The sequence below is a fragment of the Sciurus carolinensis genome, chromosome 5, assembly GCF_902686445.1.
Source record: "Sciurus carolinensis chromosome 5, mSciCar1.2, whole genome shotgun sequence".
Taxonomy (NCBI): domain Eukaryota; kingdom Metazoa; phylum Chordata; class Mammalia; order Rodentia; family Sciuridae; genus Sciurus; species Sciurus carolinensis.
Window position 1 is genome coordinate 115,473,585 of NC_062217.1, and position 27,807 is coordinate 115,501,391.

Genomic DNA, 27,807 nt, shown 5'->3' on the forward strand with positions numbered 1-27,807 from the left:
CCTTTATATTATTGCTTTATTACATTTAAAAGCAAAGAGCAATATGATCCCCAGAAAATACTAGACTAACAAACCAGACCAAACGAGAGTAATTGATACGAGTCATATACAACTTTCAGGTAAGAATCTCTTCTATATCCTCTATGAAGCAGCCAACCTGAAAAGTGCAGGCGTCTGCATGGCCAGTAGCCAAATGCAGGACAAGCTGATTTCAAAATCATGCCAGAAGTTGAATGTTGTATGTCTTTATCAATCTTTTAAATTTAATCAAAAGCACAATCCAGTTTTTGACCTCTGTAATCGTATTCCAAAGTAAAGTAACAATACTACTATTAAAAAAAAAAGTTATAAAAAGCATCTTTAAGAAGCAAAAATTTGTTTTCTTTCTTCCCAGCCAGCTGGGTGGCGGGGGAGGGGAAGCAACACTAGTAGAATCTGCAGAGTTCCCTCCTACTTCCTCTCTTTTTCCCTCCCCCCTCTGCTTCAAAGAAAGTTAACTGCAACTAGGCATGATCAGGAAAACTAAAAGGAGGAAGCAGAAACTTATTTGTGTGCACAGGGAAGGAAAAAACACAACAATACCATGGTGTGGGCTGAGAATGTAGTTAAGTGGTAAAGCATTCACCTAACAAGCACAAGGTCCTGGGTTAGATCCCCAGTACCACCAAACAGCAGCAGCAGCAGCAGCAACAAAAACCAACAAAACAAAATAAAAACCATGGTTGTTGCTTCAGTGATCTAATTAATATGCATTCATCATACTGTTTTTAAGATGCTGGTTCAACTTTTTTGTCAGTAAATTTTCTTCCCATAATACTGAAAATTATGATCTCTAATGGCTGCCCTGGAATACTCAACCAAATGTCAACTAAAAATCTGATCAGATCAAATAATTTAACACATGCAATCTGATATTCTGTGCACTAAAGTCATTAAGATAGAAAGAGGTAGGATTCAAACCAATTACTTAAGAGTGAAAGGACCTGTATTATTAATCCTGAGTCATCGGTTTCCTAACCATTTCCTTATACACATACACTACATATACAGATCATCATTCTGATCTAATTTAAAAAGGGGCTAGAAAGGGAATATATGGAAACAGAATAAAACGTTGAGAACTCAGGGAGAAAGGTGGTAGATGGGAATTATCACTGTAAAAACATTTAATTAGATTCACAGCAAAGTATTATTTCTGGGAAATTTTTAAACAAAATATGTTCTTATCACACTTGGTCCAGAATGCTAACCATTACACCATGGAACATGTTAAATACTTATCACTTTAGACTAACAAACACATACACAAAAGTCATTTCTAAAGAAAAGATTTCTCTCCTCTCACTTAAGAGGTTTATAAAGGATAATCAGAAACTGACTAAAAAGAAATTGCATCATGAAATTTAAAAAGTGAGAAAAACTGGGGCAATAATTAGAAAGCTTGTTCTAGTGTACCTAAGTTCCCTTTGACTTATACAGGGTAACCCTTTCAGGTTGAGATAGATCAAGGCAATATTTACAAAATCTATGCCAATAAAAGCTGCCATGTTTAAGATGCCAAGGAATTTAATGTACTGCTTGGACAACTGGTTAGAGGAAAGGCATTCCAGAACAAAGCCTCTTCAACTGCATGAACTCTAAAAATTTGTTCCTTCTCCTAGAACAAATGAATGAGTAAATAAATAAATTTGAAAAACTAAACTGAGTCATATTTGGCCTCCATTGCAAATATTCATTCATAATGCTAAAACAGGAATCTATATCTTATAAATGGAGAAAATGCTTTGGTATTTTTAACATGATTTAAAAAACAAACCAACCAACCCAGATACAAAGATGAAAATGTTTACAGAAAAACACTTGAAAACCATTAGTTACTACAAATGTTTATAAAAAATTATAAAAATCAAGTACTGCTAAGGTTATTTCCTTGTGAATCCACCTTTTTTTAGGAAGCACAGAATGATTAAAATGTCAAGTGAGGGTACAGATCACTTGTAAAGCACTTGCAGAGTATGAAGAGTCCCTGAGTTTGATCTCCAGCACCAAAGTGAAGCACTTCCCTTTGGGAAGATACAATGTCCTTCTAGGTCAGAGGTTGATTTGAAGATTCTACTAGAACCAAAGTCTAAATAACTTATGAACAAAGACAATTCGCCAAATCACTTAAGACTTTACCTCTTAGGCCTTAATTATTTTTAAAACAAAAGAATTATCACAATCTTCAGGTTTTGAAATGATAGGGAAAAAATGCTGGGTTAGCACATTATTTTAATCATAATTTTAATAAACATGCTGTAGAGTTTTAGGCCACCTGGCAAGAGTTTATTTTTAAAAGTAATTTCTACATAATTATTTCACTTCTCTAAATCAAATCCAAGCTGAAACTTCCTTCCACAGAGATGATAACGCAACCACAGAATTAAAAAATTGAATTGGAAGGTCCCTTTGATTTCACTTTGACTTTTAGAAATGAAACAAATGATAGTAAGGCTTATAATACACTAAATGGCATCCATAAAAACAAAATAAAACCCAAGGGAAAAGCTCCCATAACTCCACTGTAAGCTGGGACTTCGCTATGGATTTTTAACTATAATTATAATAAGCAAAGAACAAAAGCTTAATAGCCACCCCCCCCAACAAAAAAGGCCATTTAAAGAAAAATAACATGAAAATACAAGAGCATAGTTATGTAGATTTCAAATTAGAAAATAACATGTACACAAAGAACCATCATCTTACTTTGGTAAACCTGACAGAACTACTTTAATTCTCTAAGTATAACTCCAGCACAACAAATCACTGCTCATTAACTCAAGTCCTTGTTCTTTCCATGGACGATGGCTCTATATTTTATTTTTTGAAAAATAGTTAACTAGTATGAAATGAAATTGGATTATTAATGTTCCACTCCTTAGGGAAAAAAGAGTTGAACTAGTGCTACTTTAAACATTTAGGTAAAAGGAAACAATTTTTAAACCAATTTAAAGTTCAAATGTACAAAGAAAATTCTGTTTTTTACCACTATCTTCAAACATTAACAAGGACGTTACTAAAAATTTTTTAAAACATTTAGGTTAATACTTTTAATTTAGGGCTGCAGTTGTAGCTCAGTGGTAGAGCACTCACCTAGCGTGCAAGGACCTTGGGTTTGATTCTTAGCACCACTATATAAACAAACAAATCTAATAGTCTACTAGAAAATATTTTCCAATTAAATGTATTATATTTAAGCTATTACTCAATTAATGCTAATCTGAAGGAAAATTTCCCCTTAAAAAGAAAACAAACTGCTCTTATGTTAAACTGGTATGTATGAGCATAGTAAACACTAATGCCATTAAATTATATTAATAAACCTAATTCTTAACCTTTAAAGTGGGAGATAAACATAATTTATACTAATATTGCACCAGCTACTTTCTATGATTATTTAGAAAGTCAGAGGTTATTTTGTTCATTTCTTTATTCCCAGTTACAGACAGAAGGCTGTGTGGTTCACAGTAGATTCTCACTATATATTTCTTGACTGAGTAAATCATTTATGCTATAATCAAAATTTACTGAATACCTGGAGCTCCTTGTACACCTAAGATGTTAGCTGAAACTTAGTATTTAAAAATATTTGGACATGATGGGGCTGCAGCTCAGTGGCAGAGTGCTTGCCTAGCACATGTGAGGCACTAGGTTTGATCCTTATTAGCACCCCAAAAAAATAAACAAATGAAATAAAGGCATTCTGTCCATCTATTACTAAAAAAAAATTATTTTAAAAATCTGAATATGAATGAAGTTAAATCAACAGTTAACTTTTAAAATAAATCTAAAATTTCTTACCTGGTACAGTTGAAAGGCACTATCTTCTGTTAAAAAATCCAGTTGTTTATCTATAAGGAATTCTACTGCAGTTATTGAACTGGGTATACTTTTTTCAACCAGGGGTTTGAAAGTCTGTCAAAAGAAAAATAAGTTTCTAATGGTTATTTTCTAAATTGTATCCTCAAAATGTGGCACAATAATCACACAATGTATTAGTGTCATTAACACATGGTATAACCTAAAGTAATGCTTTTTTCCATACATTAAGAAATTAAGTTTTTGAAAAAGAAATGAAGTATAACTACATGGAATATGAAAAAATTACATATTAAGCTCATTTTCCTACTTTTAAAAAGATCAATTGAGTATGCAGGTGTATGAAAAATTTTAATATTAAAAGAGAAATTGCTTTTTGAAAAAGAAGCATATTTACCCTTCTTTTTCTAAACTATGAGTATTATTCTTTATAAAACAGTAATAATTTCAATTTTATATTTTTCTAGCTTATTCACATAGAGATTTTAAAGGACCAAAAAGCATCTGTTCTTTTAATCCTACCCTTCCCCCTAAACACAAATAAAAATCCAGTTACTTCACTGAGAATAGCATGGAGGGTAGGGAGAGGTAAGAAGCACAAGGAAAAACCTATCTGGCAGTGCAGTTTCTTCCTATTTTCAATACTTTTTTAAAAAGTGATTCCAAAGGTCATGTGATTCTTTCAAAGACATGTCTTTTTATTTATATAAAGGATTTTATTCACATCTTGGAGTGGGGATGGGAGGGAGGCAGAAGAAGAAAAAATTAATACCAAATATTTTTAATTAAGATTACATTCACTTTCATAGTAAAGGTTGAATAAAAACTAAGTCTACATCAAGGTACTATTTTAAAAATTCCATCATTTAGAAACAATAGCTTTACTATAAAATAATCAAAATTTAGAAACCAGAATGAATCAACTCAGTTTCTAAATTACCTATATCACAGAAGAAATGCTTCTCACTACAAGGCAACTTGTATGACCACTTCAACACAAAACAAAAAGCTTCTAACATGGACAGTAAAAATCCCCAGGAGTTCTGAAGCCATTGTGTTTGCCGCTTATCATGTGTCTTAAAGAAATACAATATCTTGTTAATCACCAGTAATAAACATACTCTAGGAAAAACTTCAAGATTTTCAGTTTGGAATGACTCTTAAGGAGTAAATTTTTACATTTAAGAAATTCCTAAAAGAATTTTCAGTATGATTACAATTGTTTTGATGAGTTAAAAATACATGAGAATAAACAAGTATTTTAAACATGCCTTGTTTTCACACTATCTACAAAATAAGTTACTTAACATCTTTACTTCATTGAAATAACAGGGAAACAATTTTCAGGGCTGAGGGCACAGCTCAAAGATAGAACATGTGCTTATTAGCATAAGCAAGGCCCTAGGTTCCATCCACAGACAGTTCCCCACTGCTGACGACAGGCGGGCAGGCGGGTTTGGGGGGATGGGGCCCAGAAGCCCAAACCTCTTACATAGTCACTTATTTTAAATATTAATGATTATAAAATCTATTCCCAGCAACATCCTTTCTTCCTATGTCTTAGGCTAACCTTTTCTACATAATTATGAGAAGTATTTTATTTGGGGAGAAATTATATTTTCAAAATAAAAATGCCCACATTATTTAGCTATTTTCAGCTACTGTTGTCATCTAATATTTTCCATTTGCCAGGACTAAATTCCAAAAATTATCATTTTTATAAAATCCCATTCATTTTTTGACTTATGAAGTGACATAAGTTTTTAAGAACTCCAGAGTACTTTCATTAGACTTAAAAAAATTTTATACCACTATGTGATCGATTCATATGAAATAATATAAAGAGATGTTACAATCTGTACTATGAAAAATGGTTTTTCATCTTATATTTGTGTGTTTAGTTTTTAGTAAACTAGAAAACACTGGCATCTTCTCAAGAGGACTTTTAATCTTTGAACATTATCAAATGTTCTTTTTCTTTTCGAACAGTATCATGTCAGGTCAACCCATGAAGGTTAACAAAAAATGGCCCACAAATGATATTAACTAAGTGGCTAAAGACAATTCAATTAAGAAGAATTTGTCAAAGAAGTAAACTTCAGTCTTGAGTGCCTCTTTCCAAAGCAAACAATACAGGTGGTTTGCATTTCCTATAAGAGTCATTTTATAATATGAAAAACATTCTGAAGAGAACCTCTAAGAGCTCTCCTTTTGAAGGTAGGTTAGAGTTTTAAGGATAAATTTCAAGAAGTCAATGTAAATTGCTCTCAGTTAATTAGGAAAAAAAAAGGTTCAGATTCTAGGTTAAACTAATTTCCCAACTTTTAAGGTATTTAATTGAAAGTCACTGTTAAAAGTTTGCTACCAGAGGGGTAAAAATACTAATTTACAACAATCAAATTTGAGTACTCTTAAGGCAATGATCTATCTCTGATACGTGAGAACTTATAATCTACAAAAGGAGGTCCAAAGTATATTATGCTTCTTACATAGGAAATAAATAAGCCATGAGCTGTCAATGTTAAAATGGAATTATATTTAAAGAAGTATGTTCTTATCAGTATCAATAAATAAATTTATAGTAATTGTTGAAGAAATATTTCAATATGTAGTAAGTGAATAAATTTGTGTGATCCCACTTTGTGGAAACACCATGTAGTTTAATGCAAACATGATACCAAGTAGTTTTAAAAAACTGCTTTCTTAAATTGACAAAGTAACAATGAAACTAACCAGTGTTAATTTTTGTACCCAAGTTTAAAATATTTCAGATACATTATCAGCATGAAAATAAAAATGCACACATTTAAATAAAAGCAAATGGATCCTACAGCTTTTGATGACTGTAGTAAATATTTCATGGATCTAGATGCACTGGAATGTAAAGACACTAGAACTCATGCATAACTAATTTAAGGCTCTAAAGATATCATTCTAAGAGGAACTTCCACAGCCTAAGGGGAAGCAATGAGCTACCATCTGATGAAACGCAGAGTAGAATATGGCCCTAATCACAAAAGACTTATTCAAATGCTAAAAGTCTTTGAAAACCCAAATGAAAATTACTAAAAACTGAACATTTATTTGAAACAAAACACTTTTTCAATTTCATTAATAGATTGAGTTCTTTAAAGGTCATTCGTCAGTGTTAACCATGCTTTTAAAAAATAGTCTAAAGGCAAAAGAAATATAGATAAGAGCCCACATTTCCAGTAGGGCCTACCACACTATAGGAAGAATGCTTAGAACAACTGTATCCTGTTTGGGGATCCATGCTGCACCACATTCCATTCACATGAGGAAGAAGTGAACAGATGAGCACTCCCCGAAAAACATTTTTAAAATAAATCAGCTACAGCTCTCAAATACAACTCAGCTGCTTAAACAAACCGTGTTAAGACTCACCATTTAACAGGAAATTCACAGAGCTTTTATCTGCAGTCTGCATTTCTACCTATCTCTGATTAACATTTAACAATTCCTTTTCCAAGTTAAAAAAAAAAAACAGGTTTATTAACTACAAAAATACTGATATGAACCTCAACAAAGATAAATACTGAAGCAGCAAACAATATTAGGAAAAATTTTATAAGCCAAGGTTTAGCCCACCAAAAAAAAAAAAAAAAAAAAAAAAAAGACTGGAGTGACTTGAAAGAACAAAGTCCAAATTCCCACCCAAGCAGGTCTATTGAAAAACACCAACGTTAGAAAACAAGTTTGGGGGTGGGGAAGGGAATATACCACCACCACAAAAAAAAAAAAAAAAAAAAGAAACCCACAAAACAAAAACCTACTTCCCTTAAAATTACAGTCTAATTTAAAACACTTCTGCCATAATATTTCAAACAATTAAACTCCAGTTTTAATCTTTTTCATTGTTACTAAATTACTAGGAACACAGTAAATCTATCAACAAATAAGAGTTTCAAAAAAAATCTTAAAACTAAGAACGCTGAGGCTAGAACTATAAAAGGCAGTGACCTTAATTCCTAAGGCTAAGAAGCAAAACCAAATGTAAATTAAGACAAAAGAAAGAGGAAGCAGAAAAAACACAAACCGTACTTTGTTCTTGAGAATTTTAAAGTATTTTTAAATCTCAGAAATCCAAGCCAAGGCTGTAAAGGTCAATAAGTATAGCTGCCATTTCATTTTGTTCTCGAGCGGTGTTTTTTTTTTTTTTTTTTTTAATCTATCGTAAAGACTTCTTTAGTCTTCAGAAATCACAGGCAAATGGCTCTCAAGCCAAGCATTTCTGAGCTCACTTGCAGCGGCGTCATTGTATAGGAAGAAAAGCCAAGACCAAAAACCAAGCAGGAGCTGTAACCTAACAAGTCTCCGACGAGCAAATGACGATTTTCTGTCTGCTTCGGGCTCAGCCCTGGCAGTGATGAGGATTACAACTCGCTCTTTGTCATCAGCACAGTGGTGTTAACGACTAAGAAATCCTGCAGCTGAAGCACTACTGCATCCGCCGATCTGGGTCAGGATAATTTCTCCCGAGGTCGCTTACATAACCAGTAAGATACTCCAAATAAAGAGAACAGCCATCCATTAGCTACAGAAACCCTTTCCCACTGTACTCTGTCTGCGTGGAAACACACTGCAGTAGCTTCCAACAGTGCAGACACTCAAATGAGAACGAGTACTTGGCTTAGGGCGCACTGAGAGAAGGAAGAGGCGGTGCTCTGTAAACTGTAACTAATCCCCCGTCACAGGTGCTGATGGAGTCACTTCCAGCACGAGTCACATTACTGGTGATTACTCATTTGGCTGCGGCCATAGAGACTGGCTCATAATTTTAACAACAGACAAAGACAGACTAGTGGCGAGACTGAGAGCTCAAGTTTACTGTCTCCTTCATAAAGCAAATGCAAATGCAAAGTTTTTGCTTTCCAGATTTACCAAGGTGAGAAAAGTGCAGAAAACAAATAATATGTAAATCTCTCTCAGGTTGGCAAAAATAAAGTATAACTTTAAGTCAGAAAAATGATTTTTGGTGAGTTTTGAAGCAAAGATTTTTTTTAGTTTAATTATTTTGCCTTAAAGCTATATAAGAAAACAAAAACAATTGAAAACATTTTTGATGTAACACTCTAGTGAAATCAGATGACAAAAAAATCCAGGAGTGAATTTAATTAAAAGGAAAACACACTGGTAATATTTATTTTGAAATACTGATGAAGTATTTTCATTATTTATAAGAACAATTTAATCAAGATGATTCACAAATACCTGTAGTTTGAAAACCAAGATGTATTTTCTCAATGTTTTGACTATATTCTCAACTTCTATCTAAACTCTATAGAGTTATATTGTCCAATGTGGTAGTAGTGAGTGACTATGAGGCTACCAAGCATATGAAATATGATTTGTCTGAATTCAGATGTGTGCTATATGTATACAATACACACTTACTGAAAAAAGCATGTAAGATATTTCATGAATAATTTCCTATTGATCACATTTTGAAATAATATTTAGGCTAAATAAAAGTTAAAATTATTCCCTACTTTTCCATTTTTAATGTAAATAATAAAAAATTAGTGAATTCTTTCTACTGGACAGGGATACTGTAATAGTTATTTCTCACTTTGTGGCAAATTGTGGCAAAGGTTTTTGCCACAAAGTGGGAAATAATATGAGAAGATATGGCTAACTCTAGGTATTCAACAAATCAAGCCCAAGAGATGGAAACTAGTGTCTGTATGCTAAACATCAGGTGACAGATACTAATTTGTCAGTGTAATTAGGTTTTAAACCTTTACAGCATTCAGTGAAATTTGCCAGTTCTGATTTAGAAAAAAAAAGTTGACCATTCAGTCAGTCATGCTTCAGTGTTAAGATTCAACTGAAATGTGTTCAGTTTTATTGTATAATTACACGGAGAAGCAAAGGAAATATATGTATATATTACTGAAATCTTGACAATAAAATTCTCAATGTAAAAAACAGTTCACCTATTTTTACATATATATGTAGTCTTTATTAATTTGTCTCCATGTAGACATATTATCAATTTAATCTAAATATGTGTCCTGACTTTTTTATACTACATATAGAACCCATTTTTATATATTTCGTATGTATTACTGTCTTTTCAGAGAAAATATCGGGTTAAGTATTGAAAAGAAAGTATTTTCAATTTAGTATATAATGGCCCTGAACTTACAAGTCTCATTTTAAGGATGAAAAGAGATGGGCAATGATCATTCTAAGGATGGGAGTAAAATATGGCTTTATGTAATATAGATGCTGCTAAAATATAACATTTTCTTTTATTTTACAGAACATGAATGGTGCTAAAATGTAACTTTAGAACAAAGGATTCAGGTTTTTTTCTTTTTCTTTTTTATACCAGGGATTGAACTCAGGGTGCTTAACCACTGAGCAACATCCCCACCCCTTTTTCATATTTTATTTAGAGACAGGGTCTTGCTGAGTTTAGGGCCTTGCTAAATTGCTGAGACTGACTTTGAACTTGCAATCCTCCTGCCTCAGCTTCTGAGCCACTGGGATTACAGGCATGGGTCACCACACCCAGCAGAACAAAGTATTTTTAATACTGCTGTCAAATAATGATTAATCACACAAACCATCCTGAAAACTCATTCAGAATCTCTTAATACATGAAATAAAAACATATGAAAATGAGAACTATGTCATATAAAAGTTGTCAAGACCCAGGTATGGTGGCACATACCTGTAATCCCAGCAATTTGAGAGACTGAGAAAGGAAGATTACAAATTTAAGGCCAGCCTCAGCAATTTAGTGAGGTCCTGAACAACGTGGGGAGACCGCCTCAAAATTAAAACTTAAAAGGGTTTGGGGATATAACTCAGTGGGGTAAAGTGTGCCTGGGTTCAACTGCCAGTAACCACATCCCCCTACCCCCAATAAACAGCAAGAAAACTTGGCAGCTTTTTTCTGAGACCCAAACAACAAAGAAACGTCAAATTATAAACTATCAAATTTTAAGTACATATAATACCACATTTCTAAAATTTATTGTAAATAAGAGAATAAAATAAAAAGGCCTCTCCACTGCTGTAAAAAAATACTACAGGGCTGGGGTTGTGGCTCAGTGGTGGAGCGCTTGCCTATCAAGTGTGAGGCACTGGGTTCGATTCTCAGCACCACATATAAGTAAATGAATAAAATAAAGGTCCATCAACAACTAAAAATATATTTAAAAAAATACTATAGAGTAAATTCTTGATGTACAAGGATGTAGAGGTACTAGTTGATAACAACAAATGCCTTTTCAATATTTAAGCTGGGCTTAATTAACATTTTTCAAATATATTAATGTATGTTTCCTATGATACTCTGATAATAAATTTCTAACACAAAAATAGTGAAGTAATGACATAGAGGAAATAAAAACAAGCATAAATTGCTAAATTTTATATTATGTCTCCTTAATTCTCTGTAGTTCTTCCTACTCATTAGGGATTGTGGGGTCAACCTTTCACACAGGAAAAGTACTCATTTGAGAACGGCATTTTTGTCCTTTAATCATTCTTATGGCTTATGCCTTCCCTGTTGGATTAAGGAAGGTTTAAGTGAACAGTTACTGCTCCTTTTTTCTTTTCTTTTTATATTTTTGGTTGGGAAGTGGGGGGTGGGATAAGAGGCCCTTTTCTGGCAGCAAACCAGGATAGGGGAAGAGGAAACTACTCCAGTTACTGCCCAGAAATACACATCTCTGACTTCCTTCCTTCTTAGCTGGTTTCTAGGTTACAAGCTGAATAAATCAACAGAGGTGAGAAAGTAAACAGAGGCTAAAAGGAAGGCAACACTGGCTATCTGAAGAAAAATCTGTTCCTTTTAATAACGTGAGAACCTTACATATACGAATAGGCAGTGTGGGTCCATTTATCCTTGACCAGGAAAAGAATAAATCTCTGGTCTTTATATATATGGAAGCCTAAACAAACAATGGATTTCTTCAATTATACAGACTTAAGGAAAAACTCCCACAAAAACAACAAACAAAACCTTTTGGGGGTGGCACTAGGGATTGAACCAAGGGCTTCCACACACAAAAATCTCTGTTTAATGACCTAGCATTTTTAAAACACATACAGATAGGAAAAAAATACACAACAGTAGTTAGAATTTGAACCATAAATAGCCTCATATGAAGGCTGCCTTATTTTTCTGTAAATCCATGAAAATACATAATCAAACATAAAATTCTTCATCATGGTAATGCCCAAAGGATTAAGTTTTTCACATTAATGAATCCAAGCAGATCTTTCGTGCAACACCAAGATTGTATAGCAGTTTCACACCTTTAGCAGACTATGAGTGCTACAAATATTTCTTGAAGATATGGGAAAACCTCCTTTCCTTAAGCACATAGCATATTCATTTAACCAATATGTATGGGATACCTTTTATGTGCAGGACCCTGGTGATATAATGGTGAAGAAAAGACAACTAAATTCCTACCCCTAGTATCATTTACGGTGTGTGTGTGTGTGTGTGTGTGTGTGTGTGTGTGCGCGCGCGCGCGCCCATGTGCCAAAGAGAGACAAGATAGATAAGGAACCCAGGGATACTTTACCACTGAGCAACATCCCTAGCCCTTCTGAGACAAGAGTCTCCCTAAGTTGCCTAGGGAACTTGGAATTCTACTGCCTCAGTCTCTGGGGTAGCTATAATTACAGTTGTGTGCCACCACACCTGGCAAGCTTATGGTGTTTTAGAAGGAAACATACATTAATAGAGCAATTATGCAAATAAAGACAAAATTACAACCCTGCTAGGAACTAAATAACTGGAGAATTATTTACTGTTCCTTTCCTTATATTTTACATTATATTCTAGAAAACTGTGCTCCAATCATGAGAGGACTTCCAAAAGAATGTGTCATTTTTTAACTTTTTAGATATTATGACAAATATTTTAATGGCATATAGGTGCACTAAGAAAAACCACTTTTGATAATTCCAATGTATGTTTAAAAAAAAAAAACACTTTCCAGTCTATATTATCAAAAGCATTATGGCTAAATTCTGTGTCCTTTCTTTGACCTTTTCCTTCTAGACTTTTGAATACTAACAAGGCAGTTGTTCAATGAGGAGTTTGTCATCTCTGATTTCTGTTTCAGAATTACCCTGATCAGTCCTCCTTCCTCATAATACTGAGGTTTTACTTACTTTTCTTTCGTTACAACTTTGTATGCTATAGCATTAATACAACCTATTTTCCTTTTCACAAAAAGATTAATAGTCACAAACTGTATTTTAGACCTAAATTTTCACTTTCTTCTACCCGTATTTCATACTGTTACCAGGACAAAGTGAAACTTATATTGAGTGGCTACGTGAAGTCAAATTAGAATAAATGCTTAAAACTTCTGTCAAGTTTATTCATGCTTCCTTTCAGAACCAATAGAAGCAGTAATACACTATTTCAGAAGAAGATATTTTAAAACTCATTAATATAGTAATCATGCTTAATGATGTTTCCTTTGTTCATATATATAATACTTGATAGTTTTCCTTTATGCCTCTATCAGTTATTTTCTCTTATGTCCTATATGGCCGATAAAAATAAAGATTTGGAACTAAACAAATCAATTTTAATGTTCATATGAAAAACAAGCAAAAGTAACTTTCTCAAAACAAAAACAAAACAGAAAAAGAGAAAAAAATGATAAGAGAATTAGCTATAACAGATACTACAATATATTTCAATGTTCGTGTGACTTCAACAATGTTTTACTAGATTGTGAATATAAAATCATCAACGAACAGTTTACAAAATTCCAAAACTGACCTAGATAAAAATGAGAATTTAGTATTATAGGGTACAGGTGGATTTTCAAGTCACAGGGTAAATAAATGTGAAAACTAAGTGAAAGAAAAACAGGCTCTTAGAAATATAGAACTTCAGAGGTTAACCTCATTTTTACAAATAAAAGAAATGGACATTTTGTAGAGTATGACCTTTTCTGTCAAAAACTTTGTTTATGGGAACCTTGGGACTATGAGCCAATTCATTGCTGAGTTACTTTTACTTTGTATGGTGTGAAAGAACTGAGCTTTTCCCTCCATGTTTGTTGGCATGAGATTGCAGAGAGCAAAGTGTTTTGCCATCTGCTCTTATATAAAACTTTAAACTTTGAACTTTTAATGGAGGGAAATGACACCTGTCTAGAAGAAACTGCTAAGTCAAAAAGCACAAAGGAAAAGAAGTATGACATGACAAATTTACATACTTTGTCACTTTCCAGAACAGAAATAAACAAGATTAGGAAAAGAAAGTAATTTAACATAAAGGAGTTGTGTTATTAAAGGAGCTGAATTATGCTCAGAAAAAGAACACTGGGAAAGATAAAACACTAATAAGTAAGATGAAAGGAAAGAAGACCTTAAATCAATGAATATGATCTCATAGTTTTATCTTGGATGAATTCTTTTTTTTTCCTCACAAGAATATTGGTTACTGAGATTCAGAATATACATAAATTTTAAGTTACTCAATTTACTTAATACTCTTTCCAAATTTTTACAGTGCCATTATTCTAAATAGCTATCTAACAAATACATAAGTAAACAAACATGAGTTTTATTATTATTTTCTGGTAATTCTTAAGTCACTTTCATTTTCTATTATTACAAATAATAGGAACATCTTTACACTTTTATAAATGATCAAAAATGAATCCAAAGAGCTGGGTGCCTTGGACACCTGTAATCTCAGTTTTGTGGAAGAATGAAGAGGAAGGCTGAGGCAGGAAGATCAAAAGTTTGAGGTCTGCCTCAGTGACTTATCAAGACACTGTCTCAAAATTTAAAAGTTGGAGATATAGTTCAGTGTACAGTGCTCCTAGGTTCAATCCCAGTACCAAGTACTGAAAAAAAGAAAAAAATTAGTCAAAAGTTTACATAGCTTCAAATACATTACCTAAGAGAATATTAAATTAGGAGAGGGTATAGTTTAGTGGTAGTGTATGGGCCTATCATGTGCAAGGTTCTAGGTTAAATTCCCAGCCACAACCCAACAAAAAAATAACAAGAAAGAGGAATACCAAATTGCTAGATATAAGCTCATTATTCATAATCTTTGAAAAAAGATCATGGCATTATCAAGATATTAAAAACAGGTATTTATTCTATTTATAAAGGAGGAAAAGGACAATTTAAAAACTGTGTGCCAGGACACTTGGAACTCCACCAAAATTCTAAGATGGATAATCTGCATAATGAAAAAAAATTTTTAATAGTGATAATTAAGAGCAAAATATACTCAACAAAAATAGTTTGCCTTAAAAAAAAAAAGGCTATCTAGTTAGTGTAATCTTAAAATAAGAGCGATATTAGAACTTGATTTTAACAAGATTTTTATCAAGATGATCTGCAATAGCCAATGAAATATGAGCTGGAGGACAGTTCTAGATGTACTTGCAGCTGGTTGAAGGGCAATGATTAATAGTATTGTTATTAACTGTTCACCTGCTATCCCTTCATCATTGATCTTACACACTATCGCTTGAAAGTCATTTTATTTTAAAGTTAAAAAATGATAGAATGACTAAAATATAACCAAGACCTAGATTTTAAAATGATCAAGAAAACGTGGATAGCTTGAGAGGTTGAGGTAGGAGGATCGTGAGTTCAAAGCCAGTCTCAGCAAAAGCCAGGCCTAAGCAACTCCATGACCTGTCTCTAAATACAATACAAAATAAGGATGGGGATGTGGTTCAGTAGTCCAATGCCTCTGAATTCAATCCCTGGTACCAAAACAAAACAAAACAAAAAACTGGAAAAGGATTAATTCCAAAACTTAATAATGAAAAGGTAATGTCCTATATTTACATAAAAAAAATTCAACTACATAAGTTGAATGTCAAAGGAGTCCTATCTTCCCAGAAAGTCATGTGGGAAGAATAAAAATCCTGGAGGGTTTGAAGACACTAAGCCAACACGTGTTATATATTTAAAGTCAGGGAACAAATCAAATTTCCAACTTACTTATAATAAGCACACAAAGTGCCCAGAAGGGACATAATAATTCCTTCAGATTTAAAATTGGAAAGCTGGGAATGCAGTTTAGTGGTAGATCACTTGCCCAACATGTGTAAGGTACTGGATTTTGTATTGTTTATATACTCTCTAAATATCTTGTTCATTTTGGGCATCATAATATAAATTGAACAATTTTGAACTAAGATGTATCAAAGAGAATTACAAATTATGAAATATTAATGTCATTTGAAGAAATGTAGAATATTTTTTCCCAAAGAAGAGGTGAGAGACAAACTGTGCAATTATTTAAGGGGTTCAATAACAACAGAAAAGAAATATATAAATAGAATTTTCAAGAAGGACAATTCTTGCTCAGGAAAAACAATTAACACAATTCCAATAATAAAGCACTACCAAACCAGTACAGACCTACCCATGAAGTAGTAAGCTTCCTGTAACTAGAAACAATCAAGAAGAATCTGGGCTGGGTATGGTGGCAGGTACCTGTAATCTCAGCTACAGGAGGCTGAGGAAGAAGGATCATGAGTTCCACGCTAGCCTGGGAAACTTAGAGAAACCCTGTCTTAAAAATAAAATTTAAAGAAGGGCTAGGGATATAGCTCAGTGGCAGAGCACTTGTCTAGCATGCATGAGGCTCTGGGTTCAATCCCCAGTATCATGTACACCCACCTCACACAAAAAGAATTTGGAAGAAAACTTGTCAAGTCTGTCACTAAAGGATCCCATTTCTAGCCTTGGCAAGGAGTGGTTTATAAAATATTAGATTCTTTTCAATTTTTATATTCTATTGTCTTCTTAAAACTAATCTTTAAGAACAAGGTACAAATAAACACAAACCAAGCTTTTCATAAATAACTGCTACTATATAATGTATATGCTAATGTGTAAATATTTGATTATTTGCATATACAAATGAGCAAAAAAGAAGTATAACTGAATGTTCATCTATTATTCATAAAAGATGGCAGAATTAAAAGTAAAAAGTAACATTCAATTTCAAAATAGATTAAATCAACCAAGTAGGTTGTCAAGTGTGATGCACAACAACAAAAAAAAAACATGGAAGGCTTGGTAGCATGGGATCGCTATGATCCACAGACCCTTTATCTCATAATGATGAAAAGCAAAAAGTTTTGTGGGTATAGGAAACATTACACTATTAAATCAACTGGACCATAAATGAAAGCACATGTTAAAATGCCAATAAACATAAAATTGGAGTAAAGCTAAAAAACTGAAGTTAAACTAAAATAAACTGTCTTGAGTCTTATCAAGCATACCATCCTCAGAGAGTAGGACATGTCATGTTTCCATAAAGCTGATTTCCTGTCCCTATTCAGTATAAAACTAATTTTAAAATAAATTTCCAAATTTTGCCAATCATTTTATTGTTTATGTCTTAGAAACCTAGATAAGACATCTATTTATTACTGATGTTTTCATTTCCGTTTGACAACTGTTTCTTGTGCAATATTCCTTGTTTTCAACAACTGATGGTGTCAGCAACAACCTGGAAACTGAAAATTTCAGTAAAGGGATTCGCAATTTCCATCATATAGTGATACAGTAGCAATTTTGGTTGATTTAAAAAAAATAAACATTTAGGTGATCTTGTTCACCTATGTTCAATAGTTTTTAGATTCAAAATATGAATATAACCAAGCTATCAAATTTTCAACCATATTTTAAAATTATTGATGATTTATGCCAATATTTTAATAGTCATGAAATATAAAAGTACTGATATACATAGTAAAAGACTATAAGGGTAGGCAAGTGCTCTACCACTGAGCTATATTCCCTAGCCAAGACTATAATGGAAAATACAACTTCACATAATTAAAGACTTTGGCACAAAGTGTTTTATTTACAAACGAATTATGATTCATTTAAAATTATCTTTCCTTCCATTCTAACATGTTGTAAGAAAATCAAAAGTTAGTTTAACAAAAATGTACAGGAAAAAAATATACAAACTGAATCTTAAGTCAATAAACACTAACAAAATTTTGATGCACTTTCTTCAAACGCAAATCCTAAAGCACCAGATAGTCTATTCTCAGGTCAGTTTGTTTCAATAAAGATTTTTCCCTGTACACAGATGAAACAATTAGACTCCTAGGGCTAAATGAGAAAGAAAAACACAAAGGTCCATCAATGATGTACAGAAACCATTAATTTTATCTCTGTAGAAAAAGAAGTTTCACCATAAAACTCTTCATGGATAATAAAGACTTCTTCCAGGTCCTAGTTTTCTTCAACATTCAGATATTCTGTAAGAAGTGGGCAAGTAAACTTCACTTTAGAAGTACCGTAGATTTAATAGTGTTTTATAGCTTTGGTAACAGTTGCTTTTTCCATAAGGATCTGAAAGCTTCCCCACATTGATCACTTTATCATTTGCTTTGAGCTTTTTAATACAACCAGTTCTCATTTGAGAAATTCATAGGATCATCTTTCCTGCTTCCTGTCAAATTTAGGTCAAACTATATTTTAACTGGGCTGTTTTTACTTGGCTATGGAAGAAATGAGCATGCTTTAAAAGTTACAAAATTTAGTGTAAAAACAAAAACAAACCATTTAATGGTTTGGTAATAAGTCTTTTCTTACTATGACCAGAATAAAGCAAAATGACATACCCAGAAGCAATTATTCATGAACTACTTAAAATAACACCTGTGGACTTTACTTCACTTCTTTGCCAGGAAGGAGGAAGTTTTCTTTACCTTCTCTTCCAGTAGTAAACTAGACTGAGCTTTGTTATGCTCCATTATGTTTACTACTGTTATTAATTGATGAAGAATCCGGAGAGGTATACTTTGCTTCTAGAGCTTGATGCTTAAAGTATACAAAGGTGTTAGCTAAGGCCTAGAACAGCAGTTTTCAAAGAACAGCCCCTGTCTAGTAGCATCAGCAATGCTAAGGAATCAGTTGAAAATGCAAATTCCCAGGGCCACAACAGACTTAGGGACTGAGAATTTCTAGAAGTGGGCTTCAGAAATCTGTGTTACCAAGTTCTTAAGTAATTCTGATGCTATCAAATTTGATAATCAGTGACTGATATCAAGTACTCTTAAAATATGGTGTGGGGAGGATCAAGGACCCCTTTTGAGAACATGATAAAAACTATGGCTCCCCCAGAAATACAAAACGCCTAATATTTTACACCACAATTCGAGTTTCCAAGACCACCTGGAGAATCTTCTAATAATACATATTTCTAAGTCTTACCCTAATTATAGTGAGGGTGGGGCCCAGGAATCTTCAGTTTTAAAAAACTCTGAGTTATTTCTGAGGTTCAGTCAGCTTTGAGAACTACTGGTTTAGAGGACCATGAATCCTGGTTAAGGATCTAAGACGTTTTCTTGACAGATCAGTGCCTTTGTCATTTTGCTCACTTAACAATCTGTCTTTTTTTCTCACCAAACACAAAATTCTTTAAATAGCTCATCAATAAATAACTTACACTATAAAGCTGTTTTCAATATAGGGCTATATGACCCACGTAGAGGCCCTTTAAACTCTCCCTGATTTCATACACCAAGTTTTTTAAATATGAAAAACTTAGGGACGGTAGATAATAAACTTTTTGAAATTATGTAGAGAGATACCTATTTAAAGATCTCCCTGCGTCCTAAAAATATCAAGCACTAAAGCAGTAGGCTAGGATAGCAGTAATTCTGCTTCTCCAAATTATGGGGCAAGAGAGAATATAATACCAAAGAGTAAACACTATAACCTCAAAAAAAAAGAAAGAAAAGGGTAAGAATTTAATCACTGTTGATCTCTACTTTCTACGCATACTAAGAGGAACAAAGAGGAAGTTCCTTAAGAAAAGACCTAAGGAGTCAGAAGTATAGTTAATCATTCAACAAAAGATTTCAAGCATGATTTAAAATTGCCTGTGAAGCAGCAAAAGAATTTCCCAGGTCACCTGAACTATGAACCCAGAATGAGTTGGCTCAAGATTGTGGCCCAAGGAGGTAAAGCTCTAATGTGCGTGCTTTTCTACTACATATTGTCAACCTCAGCAAACACTTTATTTAATTTTTTCCAGCCTTACTGAGATATAATTGATGTAACTGTATAAATTTAGAGGTGTATGACATGATAAATTCATGCCCCTATTTATTGTGAAATGATTACCACAATCAAGTTATTTAACACATCCACCACCTCATCTTATTTCCTTGTATATTTGCGTGTGCATGTGATTAAGAACATCTAAGATCTACTCTCTTGGCAAATTTCAAGTATATACTATAGTATTTTGAGAGGGGGGGTGCCAGGAATTGAACCCAGGGGTGCTTAACCACTGAGTCATATTCTCAGCTCATTTAGTTTTTTTATTTTGAGATAGAGTCTTGCTACGTTATCTAGGACCTTGCTGAGTTGCTTAAGCTGGCTTTGAACTTGTTATCCTCCTGTCTCAGCCTCCCAAGCTGTTGGGATTACAGGTGTATACCACCTCACACGGTTATACATTGTTAATTAGGATGACTAGACTGAACATTAGATCATTAGAACTTACTACATTATCTGAAAATCTGTTTCCTTCGACCAATATTTCTTCGTTTCCCTTATTTTCTGGCAAACATCCTATTACACTTTGAGCTGAACTATTTTAGATTCTGCATATAACAGAGATCATACAGTATTTGTCTTCGCCTGTTAGGTTTATTTTATTTAGCATAAAACCTTCAACCTACCTTCCTGTCTTTCTTCTTTTTCTTTCTTTCATTCATTCATTCATTCATTCAATTTTTTGAGATGTGGCCTTGCTATTTGCCTAGGCTGACCTGCAATTCCTGGACTCAAGTAATCCTCCTACCTCAACTCCCCAAAATAGCTTAGACTACAGGTATGTACCACTCTTATCTATTAGTTTCTGAGATGCTCTGAATTAAACCCAGGATATCATGTATGCTACATATTTTTTTGAAATTAAGGTTATGTGCCCTATATAAAGTTATAATTTAAAGTACTCATCTTTGGTGAAACATATTCAATTTAGTAAATTTGAAATATAAATTATCAAAGTTATTTTGGTAATTCATTTGGTAAGTTCTCAAACTACATGTTTCAGTAACTACAAGTTCAGTGCCATAATTTATTCATTTAGTTAGTAATTATTTATAAAACATCTATACTATGCTTGGTATTATATACCTGAAAGTAAAATTTATCAGTATTTTGGTTTTGCATGGAATCTATATAGATAACAAAGGGAATGAATATAGATGATCACCTTATAATAAAATCATCATAAGATGAAAGTATTCTAAGTCAAAAATTCATTTAATACACCTATAGGACATCACAGCTTAGCTTAGCCTTCTTTAAATATGCTTAGACCATCTACATTAGCCCACATTTGAATCAAATCATCTAATACTAAGCTTATTTTAAAATAAAGTATTGAATATCTCATGTAATTTATTGAATACCTGTTTCCAGAAAAAAATGGTGGCAACACAGTACACTGTAGGGTATATGTTGTTTACCCTCTGTTGTTCTTTGGGCTATTGGGGAACTCTGGCTTGCTTGCTGCCTCCAGGCATCCTAAGAGAGTATCCTACCATATGATAGGAGTCTCAGGAAAGATCAAAATTCAAAGTACAGTTTCTAATGAATGCCTACTGCTTTCACACTATTGTAAAGTCAAGAAAATGTAAGTCAAAGCATCATAAGTTGGGGTTCATTTCATTGTACAATGAAATGTAACAACAAACTTTAAATTTGTTTAGGTTCCAAAAAGCTAGTACTTAAGTATGGTGTAACACATACTTCTGCTTCACCCCCACAGGCACACATCGGTATAGCATGTGGTAAAACCTGCTTGGTAGCATTTGATGAGAAAAGGATTAGAAGATTTATTCATTCAACAAATATTAACCAAAACATCTACAAAGCATTAAGCTCTCTCAGACATTTTGGATGATGCAAAGATGAAGCTGACTAGCATCTCAGTAAAGGACAATAATGTATTCTCTATACATGTTAAAGCTTCTGTTACACAATATTCCAAATATGTGAATGAACAGTCCTAACATACTGAGATCAGTTCAAGTGCACATGAAAGACATTCTATTAGAAAGATACAGACATCAGAACACCCACACACACAAACAAGTAATCTGGATAGATTTATAATCAAGTCATGTCCTAAATGATTAAAAGAACTAAAAATGCTTAGCTGAAGGCTTTCATTATGCTTTAATACATGGAAAATTCTGGGATGTACTATTCTAGAGCAGAGAATCTAACCTAAATTTTATATGTCTGTATGTGATTTATGTGTGTGTATATATTTATGTACATACATATATACATATAATATATATATTTTTAAAAGTTCTTCAAGGAAATCTAGCAATATGCTATAATTATCCACAAAAGTTTATGAATATGCACATCCTCTTTTTCCTGGAAAACGGTTAGTAAATAGCTTCTATCAGCTTTTCAACAAAGTTCCTTACCCAAAAGATTCAAGCAACAATTTCTGGTAAATCAATTATGGCCAATGTATGCAAGTTATAGATAGCCAAATTCTGCTTCAATGTTAGGTTAATGGTTAATATTGTTATAGAAGATTTTTCTTTTTGGCTAGGAGACACATGATATAGTAAAGAGCTAAAAATTTACAACTTACATTTCTGTATAATACCTAATTTTACTCTAGAGAATAAAACAAATTGAGATGGTACTGATCATAAAGTATGATCAGTAGACAGCAAGGAACTTGTGCTACACATTAAACACACAGAGAATAAAAGAAGAGAAAGAGAATACATGGAAACGTCAAGTAAATCTTTAAGTATTCATAAAGCTCTGATCGTTTTACCTATGGAATGAAAACTATGTCACCTATAAAATGTCCTCTCATTGATAATACACGTTATTGCTTCAAGTATCCCTGCATAAGAAATAAAGATGAAAGGCACAGCCTATCAAAAAACGTTTGAATTATGCATATGATCAAGCTTTTTGACTGCTTTATAAGGAAGCAGGTATTGATCCGAGGCTTCTTCCCTCTTCTGAATCCTCATGTATATATTCAGCTCTGGTCCTAACAGTCATAATATTAGCAGAGAAGGCTGCATCCTGTACTGAATATATTAATCAACCTCACAGTCTTACCTCTCTCTACCAACTCCCATCTTTCCCTTTCTTTTTTCTCTCTCTGATGCATACTAAGCATCAGAGTCTTGTGCATACTAAGCATCTCTTTCTTTTTAAATAAACTTTATCTCATTGAACATTTTTCAGGTTTACAGAAAAACTGAGTACAAAAGTAAAGAATTCTCATATATCTCCTATCTTCATATGCATTACAGTCTTCCCCATCAACATCCTGCAGTGGGGTGCTACACTTGGTATAACCATGAATTAGAATTCATACTGCTCCACATCCTCACCAACGTTTTGAGGAGTTATTATCTTAGATGTTGTCTATTTAGTAGGTATACAGTGAAATATTTTTTTAAAAATTTTAGTTGTAGATGGACACAATACCTTTAATTATTTGTTTTTATGTGGTGCTGAGGATGAAACCCAGTGCCTCACATGTGCAAGGCAAGCACTTTACCACTAAGCCACAACCCCAGTCCCACATTTTTGTTTTAATATGCAATTCCTTACTGACAGATGTTGTGCATCTTTTCATATACTTATGTGTAACCTGTATAGCTTTGGTGAGTGTCTGTTCAGGTGTTTTATCCATTTCTTAATCAGGTTATTTATATTCTTACTGTGGAGTTCTAAGAACTCTTCAAATATTTTGGATAACAGTCTTTTATCAGACATGTCTTCCGCAAAGATTTCCTGTAAACCTGTGATTTGTTTTCCCATCTCATTTCTTGCTATACATTTTAAATGAATGTAATCACTCTAGACTCCCAGTATTTTAATATGAGCCGTGGATCTTTCAATTGCATGGGCAACATTACCAGTTGGTACACTTGGAAGTTACCTTTGCATTAGGGTGATTTCCTCCACAACACTAGTTAACAGTAGCTCGACTATAAAAAATTCACAATTAGTCATTTAAATCATTGCATGTTTCCTCAGTTGATTCTTTTTGTAGTTATGTAAAAGGCTTCCATTTCTAAGAATTTTATGAGAAAGCTAAATTTTTTCTTTTAAGACTCATAAAATACATTTTTAATTATTCATTTTGATAGGCACAGAAAGGTGATCAATGCTACTTGACATATGAGTGTTTGCACATTTATAGTTTCAGCTTATGTAGTTATGTGTCAAATCCTGTTGCAATAAAGTTTGAAAAGATTGTACAAATTACTTAATCCTAAATCAAACAGTACTGCACTCCAAATTACTTAAAGTTGGTGGGCTACTGGTTTGAGTTTTAAAAGAACAACTTTAAGGATAGTTTTCAACATTAATATTTACTATAACAAGATTTTACATGACTATAAAGTCACAGATGCTATAATGTTTAGCAATGACATTTTAGAAAGGTTGGTATTAAAAACTTGATTACAGAGCAAAAATTCTGATTATCCTGACGCTATTTATAAAATTAAAAAATGTGTTACACTGTAATGAACAAGAGTATGAAAATCACAGAAGTAAAGAAAAACCTAAAAAATAAAGATTAATGAAAGATATATAAAATCAAACATTGTGGAAACTCAGTGTTACAACACTTGTCTAGCATTGGCAAGGCTCCAGGTTTAATCTCCAGCACAATCTATTCAAATATTACAAAATGGCTATTTCATATAAAGAGATGATAAACAGGTAAATTCTCTGAAAATATGTAAATTAACATGAATTTAAAAAGCAGTAAAAGTCATATAGGCCAACATCAGGAAAACATCCTTAAAGAAGGGTCTAAGATGCATATTTAGACTTCTAGGGAACTCTGAAAATTTCTGAAACCTCTGACAACATTTTAAAAACACTTAAGGGCTAGGGGGATAGCTCAGCTGGTAGAGCGCTTGCCTTGCAAGCGCAAGGCCCTGAGTTCGATCCCCAGTACCAAAAAAAAAAAACAACAAACACTTAAAACTAGATAGTGGGGGGGGGGGGGCACTTCTGAGGTTATATTATAGGTCGAGACACCCCAAAAGATTTTTCTATCTCTGATGTCTATGATTACCCTAAGGTGCTTTTCATGGAAAGACATCAACATACACAATGTAGCAACATGCATAAAATTATGCTGTTATTATAAAATAGCTCAACTACAGGGCTGAAATTCATTTTGTGATATGCAAGCAAAAAAAAAAAAAGAATAAACAATGACTGTCTATAAAAATTTAAGTTAGTAACCTTCATGGAAAGAGAAATGACAAGATAAAAAGTATGAATTTTTCTGCGATAACTAATAATGAGAAAGGACATTAAATGTATCATTTGTTTCACAACATTTCTAAATGCTAGTTGACTTTTTAAAAAATATGACCGGAATTAAAACTTCTGCTGAGGAAGATAGGAGGAAGACCCCCACTCAACACCAAAACCTGCACATAGTATAGTACCAAACCCATGTATAGTTTTGCTACTATATATACAAACACAAATTTAACATCTTTCCATCTTGTTTTTCTTTCCATCCTAATTAAACACTTATGATGTACTGAATTGTGGCCATAACTTCTGCAATTTGAGGGGCCACAGCAAAACTACTACAGATTTCTTTTTCCTTCTTTACAATTTCATGTATAAAAGATTCTCTTAATATAGATATCAACGACTTCAGCATACAGATTTTTTCCTTTAATGAGAACTTCCACTTTGTTTCACCTGAAGAGAGCACTTTACAGTTTATCTTTGGTGTATTTAAATTGCCAACATTACTACTCTCATATTTTGGGGCCACTATTAAGTAAAAGAAGGATTATTTGAACAAGAAGCGCTCTAACAACAAGAAATCTGATAAATAAGATGGCTACTGAGTAACAAGCAGGTAGTGTATACAGTGTGAATATACTGGACAAAAGGATGATTCATGCCTAGGGAGGGACAGTCAGAAGACACAGTCTTCATGATGTTGCTCAGAATGACATGCAATTTAAAACTTATAAATTAATTATTTCTGGAATTTTCCATTTAATAATTTTGGACTAGCTAACTGTGGGAACCAAAACCATGGACAAAAGGAGTTACCATACTTTTGAGACCCTATCTACTAACAATGCCTCATTTATAACTAATCTTTTAACATTTTAGCAGGGGTGGGTAGGGGAAATGAGTGAAATACAGGGAAAACTATGTGTAGAAGTAAGTTTCCATCTACTAATATTATAATTTACTAATTTACTAATATTATAATATTAGTAATTCTACTAATTTACTAATATTATAATATTATAATTCTACTAATATTATAATTTAATATTATCCCCATACACTTGTTTTAAAGAAATGTACTAAATGGTCACTAAGATCTATTTAAGACTATGGAAGTAATTTTAAGACAGGACAAACATCATCATACATACTAACATTTACAAACATCTGAAGGTCAAATTCACTTCATCTAGAATCCTTCTTTATTAACATGATGATATAAAACTATCTAAATAAGATTTTTTCTCTTCCTTAAAAACACTGCCCTCCTTTAATCTAGCCAAGTTATTATCTCCAGGATGATCACATACTCCATCCCTTACCAGGAATAATAATTTCCACTATTATTTTACAAATAACATAGAAGAATAAATCACTTTTCTGAACTTTTCTTGACTACTTTTAAACCCACCAACCTTAACTAAAATAAATTCTAGCTATTCTATCTATACATCTAAGCAGCAAATTCACCTACAAATATCTCAGGTAAGTAGTGTATACAACCAAACACCACCTGTCCTAAGTTTTTATTCCAAGTAAGGTTGATAACAGATCACTATTTTCCTAGCCATATTCTGAAGGAACACCTCTGCTATTTCTTTTGCTCACAACTTATATTCACAACTACCATTCTCAGCTGCATCAAGTAAGATAATAATATCTACTTTTCCTTCTTTGTGGAAAACACTTTACATAATCAGTGCACTCATCATTAAAATTGGGTCTCAAAACCTTTGGGTCATTCTAGTTTTATTTTCCAACAATCTATTTTTCTACCTCTGCATTTTCTTAAAACTTATTTCTTAAAGTAATAGCTCACTTATTGCTAAATTCTAGTCTCTCATTAGTCCCAAATCCTCCTTAAAAACTCAGAAGCATTCCACATCATTGACATCCCATGTTTATTTGGAGCAGGAGGATGCTGGGGATCAAACCCAGGGCCTTGTACACACTAGGCAAGTGATATACTACTTCTACCATCAAGTTACATTCCCAGCCCCAACATGCCATATTTTTTTGAAACTTATTCTTCCTTTGACTTTGAAAATATCATATTTTGATGCTTTTCCTTCATTTCTCTGATTTCATTTCAATCTTCCAGTTCTTTCCCCTTCCTCTCAACCCTTAAACATGGATATGGCTTCAAGATTAATTTTAACACTCTAAAGTCTACCTGATCATCATTTCATGTCTTTAAATATTATCTTCATGCAGAAAACTCTTACATTTTTGTTAGTTTGTTTTTAACCTTTTCCATTGTATTATGTCCTTTTTGACTTAATAGGGCTTCTGGCATTTAATTTGACCCTTCCAGCTGATCCTACCACACATATCTGACTAAATCATTCCTTTGGTCAAAGCACTTCTGGGGCGGGGGAGATAGCTCAGCTGGTAGAGTGCTTGCCTCACAAGCACAAGGCCCTGAGTTCGATCCCCAATACTGCCACTTCTATATCACAATTAGAAAAGTATTCAAATCATCTCCATCTTACAAATGAATACTTCAACAATTTAATTCAATTAAATTTAATTCAATTTAATCTCTTTCCAGCTTCATATTCCCTACTTCATTTTTATAATTATACACACTGTACATCTTTAAACATCCTTTGTTCTTTCACCTTTATTCTC

The 27,807-nt window shown here is 33.0% G+C and overlaps 1 protein-coding gene across 7 annotated transcripts in view; it reads right to left on the reverse strand.

Moving 5' to 3' along the window:
• Jmjd1c (jumonji domain containing 1C) overlaps positions 1-27,807 on the reverse strand; it is a 299,325-nt gene that overhangs the window by 76,396 nt on the left and 195,122 nt on the right. For 5 of the 7 annotated variants that reach the window (XR_007108716.1, XM_047552440.1, XM_047552441.1 and 2 more), the window contains exon 3: positions 3,841-3,954. Coding sequence is in view for 3 of the 7 variants with exons in the window: in XM_047552440.1 (XP_047408396.1) it covers positions 3,841-3,954 (114 nt within the window). In the remaining 4 variants the exon portion in view is untranslated. Of the gene's footprint in view, positions 1-3,840; positions 3,955-7,920; positions 8,498-27,807 lie in introns of those variants that run through there. The other 2 variants (XM_047552444.1, XM_047552443.1) reach the window with 1 other exon arrangement.